This window comes from Macrobrachium rosenbergii, chromosome 14 (assembly GCF_040412425.1).
Source record: "Macrobrachium rosenbergii isolate ZJJX-2024 chromosome 14, ASM4041242v1, whole genome shotgun sequence".
NCBI lineage: Eukaryota > Metazoa > Arthropoda > Malacostraca > Decapoda > Palaemonidae > Macrobrachium > Macrobrachium rosenbergii.
Window position 1 is genome coordinate 32,842,384 of NC_089754.1, and position 21,688 is coordinate 32,864,071.

General features: G+C 35.8%; 3 protein-coding genes across 4 annotated transcripts in view; all 3 read right to left on the reverse strand.

Moving 5' to 3' along the window:
* The window catches only part of LOC136845875 (solute carrier organic anion transporter family member 74D-like), a 194,341-nt gene extending 189,056 nt beyond the window's left edge, over positions 1-5,285 (reverse strand). The window contains exon 1 of one of the 2 annotated variants that reach the window (XM_067116303.1): positions 4,941-5,133. The gene's annotated coding sequence lies outside the window, so the exon portion shown is untranslated. Of the gene's footprint in view, positions 1-4,940 lie in introns of both variants that reach the window. The other variant, XM_067116307.1, reaches the window with a different exon arrangement.
* Positions 1-11,903, reverse strand: part of LOC136845524 (aggrecan core protein-like) — a 27,542-nt gene extending 15,639 nt beyond the window's left edge. The window contains exon 1 of the mRNA XM_067115704.1: positions 11,722-11,903. Within this exon, the coding sequence (XP_066971805.1) occupies positions 11,722-11,903 (182 nt within the window). The remainder of the gene's footprint in view (positions 1-11,721) is intronic.
* LOC136845877 (uncharacterized) lies at positions 9,178-21,252 on the reverse strand. Its single transcript, XM_067116312.1, has 2 exons — positions 21,117-21,252; positions 9,178-14,256 (listed from the first exon to the last, which is right to left on the reverse strand). Exon 2 carries the CDS (start codon positions 13,902-13,904, stop codon positions 12,051-12,053), a length of 1,854 nt encoding a protein of 617 aa, XP_066972413.1. The 5' UTR covers positions 13,905-14,256; positions 21,117-21,252; the 3' UTR covers positions 9,178-12,050.
* Positions 21,253-21,688: the final 436 nt, after the last annotated feature.

Below are 21,688 nucleotides of genomic sequence, written 5' to 3' on the forward strand. Positions count from 1 at the left end.
TAGAGAATGGAATTTAAAGGCAAATATTTTACTGACTTTGGTCAAGTTTAAAGACTGGAACATTAACTGCATATTTTTTATTATATTTTTGACAGATATATGGCCATTACGTTACCCATCCAACCTTCATTTGAAGACTCTCAGTAAATTCAAAGGTGATAATGTCAGCTGAATTACCAGAATTGTGTTGAAAGTTGCCATATAGAATATAACAGAACAAACAGTTTGCAGATCTGTGGATGAAAATTTAACGATGGCTTAAAAAAACTCACTATTTCAATTTCAAATCCTAGGTCTAGTTTATATCTGTTTATCCTTTTTTAAGAAAGTTTTGTGACGACATCAATGACAGCCCCCATACTTTACTTATTCATGAGTATTGTTATTGCAATGGATGTAAGGTCAACCAGTAACAGGACCAACCACAGGAATGTTATTATCTTCATTTATATCTTCTGCTGATGACAAAGATTCAATCACGGTCACATATGCAAACATTAGGTCAATGCAACACCCAACCAACCATGCCATATCCAACAATATAAACACTGCAGTTAGAATGTGAATAACTGAACAGTTTGGAGGTTGAAGATTTTAAAGTTCTGAACCAGCTGACTTTTGTGATGTCTCGTGAGAACCTAGCTTTAAGGCTAAGACAGTACTACTGATTCACTGGTTCTTGTAGTATAATATAATTACTGACCAACGAAGAATGATTTGCCAGTTGTTGAATCATCCATAAAAATACAAAAAAAAAAAAAATTCCCTTAACTGCCATTCCATTCTTATATACCGAGAACTAGGCCAACACTGTCACTTCACTGACGTTAAATCCTTTGAATTTACTCCAAGGGCAGCTCACAAATGGGATGTGTCAAATGCTGTCACATCTGGCACATTCAACAGACTCCCTCTTCGTCCTTTCAACACATTGTCATCTACTTCATCTATGGCTTCCTTCCATCACCAGTCCCTATTTACTGTTTGCTCTGGCCTTTTGTAATTCATGTATCAATTTATTCACTTGTTTAGTTACATTTTCACTCAGGCTATTCAATATTCAGTCTTCTATATTCATACATTCTTATGGTCATTTGTTTTCATCCATTTACTCAAGTTATTCACTCATCTAATCATGTTTTCTCCTAGACTCGTTTTTTCCATTCAAATAGCCAATAATTTCTCTGTTAAATTATTTTACTCATATAACAATATATCATTCTAATTACGTTACTGTATCTCTTAATATTCCAGTTTTATTCACATTAATCATTCCTTATATGTAGGCCTACTCAGTTTTACACCAATTCCTATTCACATATTAATTTTTACGCATGTTATTTCATATGTTCTATTTTACATGTTTATCGTCTCATGCCTTCATTTCATCTATTTCTTCAGCTTTACACATTTACCCATTCTTACAATAACTTTATTCATTATATATATATATATATATATATATATATATATATATATATATATATAATATATATACAAAACACTATTGGAACATTTGCAACCATATATTTTGAGCACTTCCTTCTGTGACCCTGTTCACTGGTAAAATATGGACAGATGAAATGTTACAAGGGTATATATACAAAGCATATGTAGGTGTGGCATATATATACTCTTGTAACATTTCATCTATCTATATTTTACAAGTGAGCAGGGGCACAGAAGGAAGTGCCTGAAATATATGGTTGCAACGTTCAAATAGTGTTTGATGGGCCTTTTATCTTCATATTGTACTGACAGTAATGACATTTAAAGACATTTATATATATATATATATATATATATATATATATATATATATATATATATATACATATATATATATATATATATATATATATATATATATATATATATATATTGTTTATTTGTGTGTCAGTCTCACTTTCAGAAAATCGTGGAAAAATTAAGATTTCAGTTCTAACTTCATAGTATAAGCCTAATCTCCGTGGAATTTGTCTGACCTTAGGTCAAAATACAACCTTATTCATGATAACTGATCTAGATTTTCCCTCCTCTTTTAAAGAAAGGCTTTATAATACTCACAGACGACTTTGCAAGAGCATCTGTGAGCGATGTAACAAAGCCAGATGTGAATTCAGAACTCAAACCAAAAGATGAGAATAAATTAAAAATTGTTAAATCATAGCTAAGTGACATTCGTGATATACGCCTAACTGAACCCTATTAAACATCATAGACGCGACCGTCTTACTACAGGATCTCGATGAAATGTCGTATTAACAGAACAAGGCAATAACATTGTTCAGAAACGTAGAAAGCGACAAAAAACGACCCTTAAGGAAAACCCCAGCTCACAAAACGTCCTCCCTGGCTCCCGCCAACTTCAGGTTAAGACGACATGGTACCAACGCTTAGCTTATCTCTTGCCTCTAAAATCAAACGAGGCATAATTTATCACTCGGGCACTTACGCTTTATTTTTTGTAAACAGGAGATCGCCTATTATCTGCGCCGGTGCTTAGGTATCTCGGCGTCACATAAGATTTTACAAGGCGATAAAAACAAGTTAGAAAAGATGGCCATGCTACTGTTGGACTGAAATAAATTAAGACAGAGGTAGACCGTTGTCTTCTGCGTAGAGTTCACTGCGTATCAAAACCTTGTTTACATGTTTCAATAAGCTGTTAAAGAGCACTATAATATATATATATATATATATATATATATATATATATATATATATATATATATATATATATACATGTGTGTACATATATGTGTGTGTGTGAGAGAGAGAGAGAGAGAGAGAGAGAGAGAGAGAGAGAGAGAGAGTACGATAAGACAGAAATGAAATGAGCACCTTCTATAATGGAAATCTTTCTGCTCCATGAAAAACATAGCATATCCACTGGTGTTTTGGCCTAAAAGAAGGCCACTACAGTTCTTCCATGCTTAAGAAAACTTTGTAAATGCGTTTGAGCATTATTATAATGAAGCTGAAAAAATTTACACACGTATACTGCATATATAAGCCGCTTTAGCGTAAACGAAACTTGCAAATTTCACTGATTTTATTTTGAAAAAATGCATTTTTTTCCTATTAGAGACCGATGGACTTAAACCCTATACCGGCAAACACCTTAGGACGAAAGCTGACTCCTTTTTTTCCTCTCTATTAACTGATACTTTTGGCTTCGCATGACTATGATCACGAGCAATGCAAAATATAAACAAATAAACCTTATAGTTTGTGGGTGACTCAGACAAGCCTGTTTCACCACACAGGCACTCAGTTAATCAACAAACATACACCGGAAAAATTTCAATGTCTTTACAATGATGACTCATTGCATGAAATAACTATTTTTCCTAGCTGCAACTGAGTTCACTTGAAAGCGTTCTTTAATAACAGGATTCAGCAATGAAACTAAAAGCATAATGACTGAAAGGTTAACCAAATCGGGAATAAGTCTAGATCCCTCCTGAAGCATGAGTGAAGTGTTTTCCATCATCTTCATGACACTTTTGGGCCAAGGTTGATCAAATTCACGAGTTTTTGGCAATGAAAACATGCCTTGCATTATACCCTAACACCATCAATTACTTTAGTTTTCTTTAGAAAAACAAAATATAAAAAAATTAAATGTGAAAATAATAAAACCCTTAGTTGTACCCTTGGCTTAAGCCTAATTATGGTGCAAAAGTTTACCTTTCACCTCTGGCTGAAAATTTCTCCTAATATTCCAATCCCAGTCCAGCTTCGATTACCATAGGCGTTGTAACGCCAGCCTGTAAAAACCAATTAATCAATCCTGCCTCAATCTTTACTTATGTTGAAACCTTACTTTGGTTCAGAGCCATTCATTGATACCTCATCCGACAAATATTTGGCTGATATAACCTGCACCCAATAGCTTAAGGACATTTTTTATTGCTTGCGTTATCTTTCTCTTGCGTAATCAATTGAGGAATCTCATTATATTACTGAAAAACATGATTCGATATATATATATATATATATATATATATATATATATATATATATATATATATATATATATATATATATATATATATATATATATATATATATATATACACACACACATATACAGTATATATGTGTGAATGAACGGATGCACGTACAGTATATACTGATGGGAAAGATATGTTAAGAATCACATTTTTCTAAAATATTGTAATAATAATAATAATAATAATAATAATAATAATAATAATAATAATAATAAAAATTTTATGAGATCCTACGTACTATGGAAAGTTAAAATCATCCAGTTTGGACTATGCACTACCTGAGCAACCTTAGAGAAAAACAGAAAAGGAATTCGATTCCGAATTTCCATCACATGATCTTACGGTCTTTTTCTTTGCTATCGTAATTCACTGTTGTCAAGACGATGGCAGATTAAACCTGTTGGTCAAATATTTAAAAGCCAAGGCAACTTACGTAAATTCTACTAACGACTTTACCGCGAAAATTTGTTTATATAACTGATAACCTCCATTCTCTTCCAAAAAAATTATTCTGAGAAAATTCTTCGTACGTGCAAATATTTCATTTTTTAATACTCTCTTACAACCCTATTATAAAATATGTTAATTTACATGGCCCCGGAGTGTGTTGTTTTATTCTATATCCGGCCTCCATGTCCGTTCAAAAATATTATTAATTTTATTAACTCTTTATTAAATAGCTATAGGCCTATTTAAGTCTCCTACCGTCAAATCTAGTTAGGCGCCATAGCCTAGCGATCTCTCTCTATATAAAAAGGCTTCCTGACGTGACACTTTTCTTCCCTCCCACCATTAGGGTATCGTACACTAACCATCAATCATTTGCCTTCTGTTCGCATTCTCTCAGTTTATATGATTAGTTTAATTAGTCTACTTTTACTTAATTAGCCGACTTTTAAAGTTCAAGATAAGATGACTCACCTTGGCCAGTCTTGTCTACCTAGTGGCTGTTTATGCGCAGGCAACCTCACGGGTTTTGCAGATCCTTGTGAAAAACTGCGAAATATCCGGATGCAAAAGTAGATAGTAAATCATAATCACTATGTTGTCAATTAAGCAATAGCATTTGGCGAAGCTCTTCACACATAATTGCTTCTAAGACTTCTCTGATTATCTGCAATTGCAAACACTATAATCTTTAATGGTGGTATAAATGCGGCGATGGTAGGCTGACCGTTTCAATCTACATCTGTATTGCCACCGTCCGAAATTGAACTTTGTTAAACCTTTAGGTTTATATATCACCACCATTGTTAACTCTTTACACTAGAAAGAAAAAGGCCTCGATTATAACTTTTTGAGGAATGAGGAAGTGTCTTTACAATGGCAGTAGGTTATGGACGCCATGAAACAAAAACCAAGAAAATTCTAGTTATATTATTTTTTTTTCTAAACGACCTCATCTCAGTGTTCAGAGATAATGGGCCTGGTATAATATTGGGTAAAGTATTCAGGTCTTTAAATATAAAATCCGCATTTTGCTTCCACACCTCGAGGAAGCAACTACCATGGACGGGAAAAAAGTCGTTAACTTATAAAATTTTTCCAAAATATGTCAGCAATTACTCGTAAACAATGCACCGAATATTCTTTGATCAAGACCATTGTTAAAAAGGACTTAAGACAAACAGGAGTATTCGAAAAACTACGATTTCAAGCAATGGCTCCGTAGAAGACTATTTCACTTGACACTGGTTGTAAACAAACTCCTGTCTGAATCGAGTTCCTGCATTATTTCTTATGATTTGATACCGTTTTGCATATACTTTTAAAAAGAATAAATGTTTTACCAATAAGAGGTACAACTGTTTCAAGTATGTACAATTTTATTGACAGTCAAAACATTATTTCCACGGACCACCTATCTAGTTCCATACCGCTTTAAGCCATTTTCATGGAAAATCCGGGTTATCCGTCTTATGCTTAAACACAAAGTAGAATCAGCACGCGATGCTTTCAAAGCTCCCAAAGAACTTACCATAACTGCAATTTCGGCATTTTCCTAAATGAATCAAGATAAAAGGCTTCTCGATAGTATCGATGAGACTAAATTTAACATAGTCTAGACTCTAGTGGTTCCCACCTTACTTAAAGTTGGGGGAAGACATGCTACAGATTCCTGAAATAAACTCAAATTTAGGGAAGACGTGCTACAGATTCTTGAGAATTTACTCAAATTTATATCTGTTGACCCATGCAGTGAACTGTATAGGTACCTCTTTGTCATGGTTCATCTAATGTTGAGTAACCGCCATTTTTGAAAATGGTTAATTTCGTCCTTCTATTGTACTAGTTTGCTAGATTATGTATCAGACAAAGGATGACCTAACTCTGTTATCCTTGTTTCCTGTGGCCTTTGCTGCGATAATACACGCTTTACTTCCTGTGCCACTGGTTACACAAATTCTATCATTCATATATATGTATGTATATATATATATATATATATATATATATATATATATATATACACATACATACATATAATATGTGTGCGTGCATTCAGATAAAGCCAAAACAGAGTTATTCTATGTATAAGGACGAGGAAACATAAGTGATTTTTAAACAAACATATATTCAACAGCTGCAGTACAGGATATAAATGATTACAATATCTCTCTGGTATCCTGTTCCTCTCCAACTTAACGCTGCTTTCTACCTCTCGATGAACTTACAAGTAATAGCCCAACGAGTCTTGGCGTAAAATAAGAAAGCTGCTTTCTTGGCTTATCGTCTTATCTAGGAAAATGGCTCTTAATCAGCACAGATTTATTGCATGACCTCAGGTGGGCAATGGTTGTCATTCACTAATGCTTTTCATGGTCTTCGGAGTCTGGGCTGTAGTCCCTGCTTCTAGGGTAAACTTGACCACAATTTTCCTTCCAATATTTTATAAAAATTTTATAACCTTTTGTACTTTATATTGGTAGTTGTTATTGCCATGTTATTTTTTATTTTGCACGTGGGCACCTTCCTGTGAAGACCCACTAGAACATGGTCTTTCTGCAAGTTACCCAAGAATATTATATAATTCTCACTATATGCTGCAAATTGCACCACCTTATTACTCTTCAAGTATTGTACAAGTAAAACCAAACTGTGGTTCACACTACCCAACCAAACACTGGATTAAAGGGACAAGGTATGGCTGTACCAACTGTCAGTCACTCATGAGCTTTAATTAGATTGTAATACTAGGAAAAGACAACCTCTGCGACAGAACCTATTCCCGAAAATTAAACTCAATGTACAGGCAGGTACACATGACAGTTATCTGCACCGACTCATTGCCATAAAGTAAAACATTTTATATAACACTCACCCGATTCACAGACATTTTTTGCCACTAAATATTTTAATGATGAAGTTGATCAGCAGGTTATACCCAAAAAGTAAACCTGAAAGTATATGTTCTGATCCTGTTTAATATGAAATGCAATGCTTGAATTATAAAACATGCAGCTGCACCTTAAACTGATAACTACAAAACATCAGGTCCAATATCCTTTCCAAGAGAATACAGTTCAAACTGTAACACTTTCATAATAATATACGGTAAATTTTAAAACTAACCAAAATACTATGGAAAAGAAAGAAAACACACAAAGATACCAAAGATATTTATTAACTGGACTCCCCTTACAAAGGTGAGTTAAGGGAACATAGCAAGGTTTATACAAATATAAAATAACAACAAAAACTTTTCTCATCCCCTTTACAGTAATCTTCTAACACCGATCATACGACCATTTGGCATAAAAAGAGAGTATTTCTGAGCCATGACTCGAACTCATTCAACTGAACCATATTTCCACTGAATTTTTACCACCAATCATGATAAAATAAATTACTTAACATATACACAAAAGGTGCTAGGAAACCTTTCAATTCCTAACTCCCAAAACTGAGAGTATTACATTAATCTCAAGTACAAAACAAAAAACGGTGTCAATCAAAGTTGAAATAAATGTATATGAAGATTTACTCTTACTTCTGACTGACTATATATATATATATATATATATATATATATATATATATATATATATATATATATATATATATATATATATATATATATATATATATGATACTCTCCAGATTCTTTTACAACAGGGTTACAACTAATCTTGAGGCAGGACAAATGACAGTCCAAGTGACAAGTACACGGGACACTTCACAGCGTAAATGGAGTGGAAAATTTCTGGCTATCCTGCCCTTCTGGAGGCGACATGATTTGCAATATTCCTCTCCTGTCTGATAGCTAAGAGAAAAAAAAATTAACAGCAAAACTGACAAAAGATTGTAATTGCCTCAAAAACAGAGGATGCAGTTGCCTCCTCTTCAGTCTCTCAAGCTATTACATTACCCTATGTAACCCGTTCACATAGCAACCTGTACTTTAAGTAGAAAACCTCTTGTCAACATAAAATCTAAGGTAGTCCCTAACTCAGAGGATTAAAATGAATTAATTCTTCCTCTTGCTCGTCTATGAAGCCCTTAGCTGAGACGTTATTGCTGAGGGTCTATACACTGCTATTTGTCTACATCTCACAAATTTCAACTCTTCATGATGCTACAGAATCTCATAAATAATTGTGGTTTTACTAAGATAATCATGGCTCGTGTCTCACCAGGCCTAACATTTAGCCTCATAAGCCACAACATGTCCAGTGCTTGATGCGGCAGAAACTCACCAAGAGTTCAAATATCGAGATAAAAGCAAAGATGAAAGGTATAAATGACAAAAAGGTTTCAAGCAAGATGGAGCCACTGCCTTTCGGTTATGTTAAGTGGCACCAAAATGAAACAGGACAGCAATATACTTAGTTTATGTCCTACTTTTGATTCTTTGCATACATTTACAAACTAACTCTTGATGTTTTCATTGCATCAAAGGCAATATGGATTGGACAGTGGCTTAAAACAGCACCCAACTGGCCGTGCTACCTTCTCAATACCTTGACACGAGGCTGTCCTACCAGAGGAATAAACTTAGTTCTACAAGTGGTATGTTGCTGCTAATGGACATACCAACTAGACTTATTAATATTCATAGTATTTACAAAGAGATACAAAAATGTATCTATAGCCAACCATTATATTCTCAACATATATACATCCAAAAACCACAGGCACACTAACATACATAATACAATACTGTACTGTACTGACGTTCACTCCTGTATATGCAATACTGTACTGTACTTCAATTACACGGGGAATAAAGCTTTTATGATTGAACTCAATAAAATACCTGCTGTATCAGGCTATGAGGAATTTAGTTGAATCTTTAGTTCTATTCATATTGTACTAAACTTAAAAGCTACACAGGTTAGCAGGTGTAGTAACTTTAATAAAAGATATTTTCGTTATCTGTCAAAAGTCTGCTTTTTAATATTATGATTCTTAAATAATCCAAATGACAATCTGCCTGCAATGAAGCCATACAATTATTATACAAAAAGGCAAAATTCTAACTCACCTGGGAAAGAAAACTGAATCTAACAGGCTCTTTTGAATTGGTGATCAAGACAGGCACCAAAATTGTAAAAGACCAAGCATGATATTTTATATACAAAAGACTTTCAAATTAATAAAAGGGGATGAATTTTTGATGAATTGACACAAATGGAAGTTAGTTATGATTAATCTCAACCCACATGGTGAAAGGAATAACCAGCATGAAAGGAAATTTAACAACTCTACTCGTGTTAACTGTATAACTGTATTACCAGTCTGTATAAGCCTTACAGTAACACTGATGATTTTCAGAGAGAGAGAGAGAGAGAGAGAGAGAGAGAGAGAGAGAGAGAGAGAGAGAGAGAGAGAGACTGGTTTCCTATATTGGAAAGACAAAGCTGGGGAAGAGGCATTACCACCAAGTTGCAGTCAAGTTATTCCAGCAAACTGTATTTGTGCTAGAAATGGCAGCGTACAAAACTAAAAGTCCCTTATGAACACCAGAGAAATGAACAAACCAGCATGATATATAAAAATAGCATACCTGTATTGGTATTTAACCTTCTAAAACAAAACACACACATTTGTGACATTTAGCAGATTTACTCATGCTAATAACCAAAGTAAAAAAATAAATCTTTTTATTTTTTACAAATTTTCTTTAACCAAATCTAGGACGACAACTGCAACAAATAATCTTGAAGGCTAATTAAATTTGCCTACCATAACACTGAGGAATCCGAAAAAGGTCTTCTAAAAGGCTTCCATTCATTTCATTGATAAGAAGTTAGGTCTTGTTGGCTAACCGGATCCAAAATACTGAATTGCAACTGTTCAACAGAGCCTCAAAATCAATGAGCTTTATAACGCAGTACATTTTAACAGCTGCAAATTATTGAATGTTACCTCACTACCAGCAATAATCATACAGAATATACAGTACAGTAATTTAAACAAGTTACAAATGACATGGTGCTCATACCAAAATCTACTTAACAATTCTGAGAAAGTGCTTACTACATAATAAAAAAGAAAAAACCTGCTGTACAGTACTGTCATCAACACAGTACATAGTTTAAAAGAAAAGTGACCTCCTGAATCACATTTTAACTCTGAACTTGAGGTATTGAATTCAGTCATAAACCTACTCCTGACATTCAAATAAGATCAAGGAGGCTTTTGTACTAGGGTTACATAAATCAACAAAAGACAAACCCTGTTACAGAATATCATCACTATTCCTCATGGTGTTAAAAAACTTAGTAAAAATTACTTACTTGAAAAAGCAAAAATATATTTTTTTTTCATAAATCATAAAACATATATCGATCATTTACTTTACCCACAAACAACTGACCTGAAGCATACTTATTCGTTGCCCTCATTAACTGGCACACAAAACAAGCACTCTTATAATACGCATCTCTCAAAACAATGGCATGACAATAGCAACGAAATCCAGCATTTGTTCTATGACTTCTGACCACCTACAGAAATATTACTAACTACCACAGTAGGTGACAGAAAAGGGAATGGGGAGGAGGTCCAACTCCTGGAGGAGAGAGAAGGGGGGAGGGGAATAATCTTTGGCAAACTTCCATTGTCCTCTGATGGTGACTTTCAACACCACATTAACAGAGCTGGAAGAATGTTTTACTACCATCTACATTACCAAGCACAGGGACACACACACACACAAACACACACACTATTACACGTTCATTCACTCTCTCTTGCCCTTCACAAGGAAGAAGCTTAAGCGTAATGATAGACACAGGAATATCACATCCAAAAAATGACTCATCTGAGAAGTCTGAGTGTATAACTCACCATATGCAGTAAATATACTTTTATATATGTATGTACTGTATATATACTTTTATATTCTGACTGATATGCTATATTCTGACTGCCCTTTTTTGAAATGTCAAAATGTACTTGGAGAAAAAAAAAAAAACTTGGTTTCTGCGATACCTTACGGGAATTATGTCAGTTTTCCTTACGATCCTCTGTACACAACTTTAAAACTTTCCCATTGTGACTTAAATAAGGCATTAAAAGCAGGTACAATAACACATGTAGCAAGATGTTCTACAGCTTATTGTTGATGACATTCTATCATGACACAAGGTTTCCATTGCCCTCAAAATCACAGCAAAAAGACTACACAACTGACAATATAAACAAGCTGCATTTAACAATGGGCACCAATCATAATATGAATAGCAACAACCTTCACCATAACGGCAAAGATGTTGACTGATGCTGTGAAAGGACCGGGAAAGGGCGCAGCACCAGTAGAGCCCCAAGGAAGGCATCTGGAGTGAGAGTATTAGCTACCGTACGATTGCTCAAGGAGAAAGGCGCAGAGAATCTCTTAAATGTGAAAATCCCTGAAAGTGGGGCACCACGTTTCTTCATAATCCTAGCCGAAGGATGGAAAGTCTGTACCTCACAGTTTACTTAACAATCCAAGAAATAAACTGTTGGGTAAGCCCATCCTGGCCCGGGATAACTCCATTCAGAGATATTGTTGTGCTCTCGCCTATTATCCCCTTGAGCGCTTCCCTAGTGGTCTAATCTACGTACCCTCACACGCTGTTTGTAATGATATTCCTTGAGGTAGTTGTTAAGTGACTTTGGAAGAAGGAGGCTGTTGATGCCATCATATGTGGTGGTGGAACAGATAACAGCTCGACATAAATGTTGCAGAGGGAAGGGGAATGTACGTGCCAAGGGGTTTGTTAACATAGGTTCAAAGAACATACAACAAGACGGATCCTTATAATGTTCGATAAGACCACACACAGTATCTGAAGCAAATACTCCTGGATCGTGAGAATCAAAACTAAACTTGTGATTCCACTGTTCAATTCGAGCATGTAGGGATCTCCCATATCTCCTAAAAGACACCGAAAACAAATACTCTTCTTGTGCCGAATCCCTTAGTAAAAATGTGCCTTCAGGTCGGTTGTCAAGGAGTCGCTCTGCCTCATACCGGTCCATTTTACCCCAGTAGAAAGCACAGTTCGTGATTCTGAGCAGATCTGGTACAAGGCAGTGAATATAATCAACCTGTGTGTGAACTGTTCGCTGGAGTAATGAACCATCACCTGCAAGCCGTCCTACTTGCTGTAGCAAAGTTTCCTCTGAAATTGACGCAGCTACTGATCGAGGACCTCCAAGTCCAAGGCGTAGAGATCTTTCTAACAGCAACTGCAAATCAAGGACAGAATTGTAGGGCAAAGGTAGCGGTGTCACTGCTCCGGCTTGCTGAAGTTGTAATTGATGTTGATGTTGCAACTGAAGGTGAGTCAGAGCATGATGTGCTGGTGTCAATGTATGACTTGAGCCGAAGCCTGGAGGTGGTTCTACACCCTCTGCCATTTCTCGTGCTCTTTCCTGGCGTGCTTGTTCATCCCAGTCTTCAATAGGATAAGCATCTGGATTAAATCTAGAAAGGTCAATGACTGGAGCCCTCAAAGCAACTGCTCCACCAGGACTAGAAGCTGTTCCAGACCCCACAGAAGCTATCGAAGGGGAATCTTGTCCAGATGGATGACGATGATGCAAGTGGTGATGATGTGGAACGTGGTGGTGGTGGTGGTGATGCGTGTGCAGCTCAGGCTCTGGCCTTCGTAGACTTGGACACATGCATGCACCACACCCAACGCTTGTGCTAGCTTCAGGCTCGGGTTCAGACTTGGAAGGCCTCAAGCGACAATTTAATCTGAAAGTCCATGGAGTTTTCTTCTTCTTAGGTTGAGCAGGAAGATCTCTGGTGGGTGTTTTGGTCTTGTGACGATGTCTCTTGGGGAAAGTTAAAGTGCGTAAACGGCCTCCCCGAGGTGGCGATGGCCGAGCTTCTATTCCATTTACACATTCTACTTCTACTTGTACTCGAACGCGGCAAGAAGAACACCAGTGGCCACAACCATTATTACTACTACTACTACAAGCACCTGATGACGCACAACTGGGTCCACTCGCTGAACCAGCAGCTGTTGGAAGAGTTGCCGCTTCAGCCTGCTGTAGCTGATGTCGATGATGGTGGTGGTGGTGATGATGGTGATGAGGGAGACTTCGTGGTGGTGTCACCACAACAGGATGGTGAGTAGCAGGGTCAGGACTTGCTGCTGTTCCATATATGGCTGCAGTTGAGGTTAAACCACCACCACAGCTGCAAGAAGCAGCAGCTTCTGACCCGCAGCATCCAGCATCCACAATCCCTTCTTGCTGAAGAAGCTGATTCTCTTGTTCTCTCTCCAGTTGCTCTCGCATCTCCCGTTGTTGCTGTTGATGCTGAACCCTCTGCCGAACTTGATGTGGGCTGTGTGTGGGTTCAGATGAGGTGTCCATGGCCCAGTGTGGTTGACGATGTTCTTGAACTATAGGATGAGGATGGCTGGCCCCCTGGCCCATGGTTGGTGTAGGGGGCAGGGCTCCAGAGGCGTGGGTCAGGCCACCCCTGACCTCATGGCCATGATTTTCGCCTGCCACCCTCACCCGAACTTCTTCATACCCGTACGCAGCCACAGTCTATGGTATAGGAGACCGACACTAACTAAAATATGTTCCTTTCAATTTCTCTTTGATCTCTGACCTATTAAGGTACAAAGACTATTTTCTAGCCTTTTGATATTGTGCCTGAAATTCTCAACACAGAACCCACAATGTGATGCACAAATGTTAATAAAGTATTTAATTCTGGTGTAGCAAACTTCTCTAACTGGAATAAAGAAGTTAACCTCTTCTCATTATGGGTCCACACAACCTGGAAAGAAAAACAAAAACAATGTGAGAAGATAACGCAATTGAGAAGCACATAACATAGCTATACAAAAAAAAAAAAAAATATGAGAGGTAATTTCAAGGCCAGACTATACAAAAAAAAAAAAATTTTCAAGACCAAACTTTTTGTTATTAGAATCTTTTAAACAATTCCGGTAATTTCTGTGACAAACAAGTATACTTTAATGCTTGGAAATATACCACAATATCCTTTGAAAACTTTAACATTTGAGTATGTACAGTACACTATACACTTCAAGAATATCCAGGTAAATTCTATACCGCATTACAATTTCAAAAACCTGTTCCCAAGATTGAAGGTTAACAATTACTGCTTGTCCACTACTGGATACTCAGCAACACTGTTTCTGCCTCTGTCGCCATTCACCTCATTTGGGCTTTCTTCTAACCTCACAACTATTCAACACAAAAATTTCTTTCATTATCAATTCTCTGAAACCCAAAATCACTTCTTATCTAACATGGTCTACACATTGAAAATGTGTGAACATTAGCAATAATAAACCTACCTTATCCTTCAACATCTTGGTACCCTTACCTCACAATGTTCTTTGGAGATTTAATCATAAGAATGACTTTTTTCAAATCTTATAAGAACATCATTGTTAATGTGCACACATTCTCAACATGTAGATCATAATCATAATCAAAATAAGACATGTTTTTGAGTTTCAGAAAGATGATAGTGCATAGAGTGAGTGGTGAGAGGTTGGCAGTGTGTTGCTAAGTACCCAACAGCAGACAAGCAGTAATTTTAAACCCAATGGTATCTTGGTAACAGAAGTACTGACATATTTCATCAAAGCCCCTTTTTATGTAATTCTAACAATGCCCTATCCCTTCTGATTTAACTTTTCATATTCTTTCCTGCCTTTTCAATTAATACTTTGGAGTCCCTTGCCTAATCTATCTGGATTCTCAACTACATTAGACATTCATTTGTTAACCCACAGTTTCAAAATGATTGTAAGACTCAAATATTGTATTTAGAAAGAGTATTACTGTATAATGATGACAAAACGCAATGTCCCATGAAACCAGTAAACACTAAAATTACATGAAATCAATTATGTTAACCAAAACCTGCACAGTCTGTTCTTTGTTCCTTACTGTGGCATAACCGCTAGGATAGATATGTCAAATGGAATAACTAAGAATATATTCAACAAAATTCATCACTTGGCATGTAAAATTTCTACAATTGGCCATTTAGCCCTCCCATATTTTGCCTAATCTAAAAAGAAAGAGGCATTTGGGTAAATTACCCTATGTAATATTAACACACTAAATGAATTCTGTAACACAGTATTACACGATAAAAACATTCTGTCAAAAACCTAGTGGACATGGAAAGTGTCCCAACCTTATTTTCACTGAAACTTGCAGCTCTCGCAAAAGAACAATATTCCCCTTTCTCAAGCAAGCTTGGGAAAGTGTAGGCCATACTACAGTGTTTTCAGTACTTGTCTGAAGGCTAGACCACCAATGAATCTTTGAAGCTAAAGGGCTACTGTATGCTCTATACCCAACAATGCTAACCTTCATAAAGGGGAAGATACTAAATACCTTAGAAAAAATTTCAAATACCAATTGTATAAATCCTTAGCTAATACTGTAATAGCACTACCCTCAATAATGACTGCATACTACATCTTTTCATGATTTGTGAATATCATTAGCAACTGTAAATAATTTATAAATTACATTGATGCACAAGATAACCAAGAAAAAATTTCAGCAACTTGACTAATCAACTGCAGGCACCTCAATCTGACTTTGTTTCAGGCATAAAAATTTGAGTGACTTAACAATCTGCTGTAGATACCTGTACCATGATAAGAATTCTAGTTTCAGGTAGCAAAAGCCACTGCACTATCTTCATTCAGTTAATATTTCTGACAAAGAATCCTTTTCTAAGTGTAACCTGACTGAAAAGAAAACACAATAGAAGGGATTTTTGGAAGCTTGACATCACAATTCCCTTGCAATCATATCTGCCTAGAACTTAAAGCAATTCTATTATATTATTCAAACCAGACCAGGGTTGCATAATGTGCTATGCATTAAGCTCTAAGACTAGTTCTCTTATTGTACAATTACAACATTGAAAGCAACACAACATGATCATTTATATAATTATTCGCTGAAGAATCTAATACTGATTATCGCATGGCTGACATGATCACTTTTATAACTTACTGAAGGGGAACTCCAAGGGTAATTAATGCAATTTCAAAATTAACAGTTCAAGCTCATTTAATTACTTTCTATTTAAATCAAAATGTGTTAAAATATCTACATCTTGAGATGTCATGTTTGTCATACTACACAGTAATAATTTTTTATTCCTTTCACTGGAAAACTGTGGAATGGTCTGACAGCTTTATTGATAACAATGCTAAGAGTAGGAAGAGCTATAAGTTTAATACAACAGTACCGTCAAGGTATTATGAACTACAGTATTCCTTCAATTTTTTTTTATTAGTACACAAAGAGTTTGTATGGAAGTATGTATTTGACTTAAAAATTAGTTATCTTTACTTATTTGTCCTTCTCTTAGGCAAGGTTTAATTACATAAGCTACAGCAACTGTTGAAAACACAGAAACAGTATGAGGGGAGACATTTAAAATACTCAGGATCTTTCCTATTCAACCCACATCCAATAAATTACTGCAGTGCTCTTTCAACTTTATTATTACATTCTTTTTTACAAGAGCCCAACCCATCTTCAGAGATTTAACAATTGACCACTCTCTGAACTGAAGAAAGGAAGGAAGCACTGGGTTTGAATGATAATGGATCAGTTGACAATGAATCACCTAAGGATGAGTAACAGGAAACATGAAGTAGCTTTGTTTGGAAAGATCTACAGAACAATTACACTGTACAATATGAGAACTTACAAATAAAGAACAAATATACAATGCCATTAACTTGCTAAGCAAGCTTCATAAGAATTAAATGCCTGCACATATATGAAGTGAAGACTATTGCAAGGAGTAACAATGATCAAGCTTACTGGGAATATTCCTCAAGCAACATGTGCTCCCTAACGGACTTAATTTTTCTCTACTAGCAGGTAAACTTATATGTAGAAGAAAACAAAATTGTAGTTCTTGCAAAGATAAACTGCAAGTTGGACTGAAATCTGTCCTAGTATGGTACAGAGAGTTGCGATGACAAGGTTAGCATAACAGACACTGACAGACCGACAGGGACCATGCCTATCTCCCTTCAGACACATCTTTATATGATGATCGACCTTTGATACAAATCTGACTGGAACTTCAACTAGGCCTAGTATGCAACAAGGCAACATGTACTCATACATTTTTTTCAGTGCTGAGCTTCAAGCAACATCATGACACTAATTTTAAATTCTTATCCTTAGGAAGGGCAAGCCTCTCTCACTAGTGGCCATGTGGGTATGGAGAACAAAAACTGCCTTTGCTCAAATATACCACTGGGAAAATAGTCCACATGTGATAAAATGTCAATTATCATACTACCATTTTTCATGGCATATCTACATTAATAAAAAAATTAGTTTATAGGTGGGGGTGAAATATGTATTTCAAGGCAATGGGGCACAGCACTTTAAAAGTGGCATTAACCCCTCACTTCTTTCAACCATAAAATCAACAAAATCCATTACAATGCCGAAAAGTATGTTCCAAAGCTTTGAAATACCTCTGGCGCTAAGTAGTTTGACACAATGGCTCTCTAAAATAAACAGGAAAGCTGATGCTCTGCAAAATATCTACCGTACCAAACAAATTCCTAAGGAGCAGACATTAAAGGTGACAGCCTTCCCATAAGGGGGCCACATTGTATAGCTGAGGTTAAAGCAACAAGTCACCACTGCATAAATAACCTAATGCAGTACTTGAGAATACAAATTCTTATAAAAGTTCGACCTATAATTGCTAAATAAAAATAAACCTATTGTTGTTTTAATTAATCAAACATTTCTCACAGGAATGAAGACCAAATCTGTCAAAATAACACCATAACATATCAAAAACCTGTTATTAAATCTACAGACAACTCCAGTATTAAAAGAAACTCTCCATTCATTTCTATGAGCTTATGAATTTTGTAAAATATCACCTAATCACGCAGAACTGATGAGACGTCTGTCAAACGTGGGTCTCATTCAACTGAAGAAAATTTATGAAACTAACACCGAAGATAATTTTTTATGAAACTAACACTGAAGATAATTTTTTATGAACCAACACCGAAGATAATTTTTTATGACACTACATTAATCATCTACCCGACAACACATAAGAATATCACTGACAGAGCCACACAAAGGTTAGAAAAACAATCCCTCACTGGTAAAACAGCAACTGCCTTAACTGCAGACAATAAGGAGGTCAGCACATTAGGAGATACAAAAGCTCTCTTAAACAACATGGCCCCACATAGGCTATTACCACACAAAGCCCATAATTTATGCATCCTACCAATAATCTTGGTGAACATAGGCTACATTTCTAAAGATTTACTCATTAAGGAAAATGGTTTACAATATACTAAAAGTCACTGGTCATAATATGTTGCAAGCTATTAGTTATAAGAGCTAAAAAAAACCTCTTTTGGCTAAAGGGACACACTGAATACTTAATATGTAAACAAAGCTTAGCTACTTTGTTGGCAAGTACCTAATGATACAACAACTTACATACCAACTATGTACACAGTACACATTTAATGTATGCTACTGGTTTATTTATTTACTGCAATGTACCTTTATCATTACTGTACACACTCCTTACCTTACTTGCCAATTCAAGGTTACTGTAGTTTTGTCTTGTACTAATTGCATCAGAACAAGTAACAGCACTGCCAGGCATATAATGGTGCAGTTCATAGTTACAGTGTACAGTTTACTGTTAATAATACATACTAAAAATATGAAAACTATTACATACAAAACTGCGAAGCTTAGGGCCTTGAGAAATTATGTGGGTACTGAATTTATAACAGCTGATGAATGTAATGAAAGACGAAGTTCTGTCACAATAGGCTATACTGAGTATACCCGTGCAGATCTATGTTTTTCTCTGCCACTGTGTGCTGTGTTTCATGGTATTGGATCAATAAGATAAACATTACATAATAAGACTGATGGCCTTCTCGGTCATTTTAAACCTTTTCCTCATAATACAAAATTATCATAATTGTTTTGTTACCAAGATACTGGCAGAATTCAGGAGAGAGACTGACCTCTTTTGTTTACATGAGCCAGTGTGCTTTAAGTGACCTCAAGTGATATATATAGTCTTTCAGACTACCCTCTGTGTACCTTTTCCATAATTACAACAGTTGCTATGAGGAATGGTCCATCAAATTTTTTTGTGACCAAACCAATTATACAATATTCCTTTAATGTAGAACCCAGGAGATGGAAGGCACATGGCTATAATGGATTCACTGCAGAGATGATTCTAACTGAAACTAAAACGATACCTTGTATACCAACTAGACTGTTTTGCAGAATATGGAATAGCCTAACAAACAAAGCCTGTTGAATGACAACTAGGCTTGAATTCATAGCAAAGATACCAAAGGAACCTAACCTGACTGAATAAGGCAACAAGGACATTGCACTCATATTGGTCACGAAAAAACCATTCTGATTTTCAATAGGCTGGGGGAAAAAACACACACACTACTTAGGCTTCTAACCTAAATGAACAAGCTCATTTTGAAACAACTGGAACTGCACACCTCAAATATTTGTATTAAGATACAATATGCAGCAGTGCACATATCGAATTTGGAAATATTTCCTGATGGCTTTTGTTGATTACAATACAGCATCTGACCTTGTTAAATATGCAGGCTAAAACTAACTTTAAATAGGCTACCGGCTGAACAAGGCAGATTCAAACCTTATGTTGGAGTCTTGTCAAGCATATTAACAGTCATTAGTGATATTCTGCAAAGGAATGTAGTGACATTTTGATGTAGATAAGACTGACAGATAATATGTAACAAAAGTCTGACCATCTAGGTCAAGCTGAGGAGACGCCAAGGTCGGAGGGTCCTCAGGTCAAGTTGTAAATGGCATCCTAGTTTAGATTTAATTGCATCACATTTCTTTTGTATCTTAATTCGATTATCTTCAATAACGTTACACAATGCATTTGTAACAAATCAACGTTGCATTTCAAACGGAAGGGAATGGCACATTCGTCCCAATCAAAACTACCATAAACAGTTTAATTTACGGTAATGTTTGGCTCAAGATATAAAAACAAAATATAAAATACACTAAAGGGTAATATAGCCTACCTAGGGGTTTGAAAAAACTGACCGTACCTTAAGAATACCCTATAGTCCTGCCTGATCAAAACAGGCTACCTTAGGTAAAATGAAAAAACTAGCCTAGACAGGCCTATATAAAGCCAGTGGAGGTTTTAAAATGTTATTGAACTACTATGTAGGTTAACAAAGGACTAGCCTAACCTAATCCTTTTCATATGTACCGTCGAGATGAGACCTAATCCTTTTAATGTGTACCGTCGAGATGAGATCTCATGTAGGGTACAAGTTACATTTTACCTAGTCTATTAGGTAACTGTACCCTTTCAACAAGGCTTTGCCCTAACAGACTCTAAAAGAAAATCACATCATTCATTTCATACTTGATTGTATAGCTATGGGACGTGTTCCATTTTGGACGCACCTCTGCTGACAAGTACACAAGTATACTCTCTACACCATATTGCTTTTTACACAAGACCCCCTCGGCCATTAAATATTTAAAAATGTTACCAATATCATCAAAAACATTTATATAACCTACCTCCTAATACAGCAATGAATGAACTGTCGTCTCGACAGCAGCAATAGATAAATCCCCCTTAAAAATACGAAATCACATATCAACGAGACGACGACCATTAGGTGTTCACTCGTCACTAGCCTAATTCTCACTGAATGGTGGTGGGGGAAAATGGCCACTTCTTCGCCATTCACATCTCTGACGTCACAGCTACGTCACTCACTTTCCTGACGTCACAGTTACACTCCCTTGTAAACAATGGCGTAAACATGCTGATACAAACAATTTTTCCAGTTATATATCAACAATATCTGATTTTTATGCTACTTTCAAAAGTAAAGTGTATATAAAAATGTTCTGACATTGGTGACTTATCCTATATGCACGAACTAGTTTTCGTGACGTACCCTAAGTTAACTGAGTCTAAAGGCAAAGCTATAGTATTTATTAGTATATAACATCAATTAAGAAATATATAAATGTTATATCACAAAATTTAATTTAAATATCTATTTTAAATATTCATAAATATCTAAAATTTCTATAAGATTATGGTAAAAATTATTAATTGAGAATTTAGTTTTTAAATTGTT

Excerpts from the sequence above, each read along its gene's own strand:
- LOC136845877 (XM_067116312.1), bottom strand. The coding sequence starts at position 13,904 with ATGGGCCAGGGGGCCAGCCATCCTCATCCTATAGTTCAAGAACATCGT.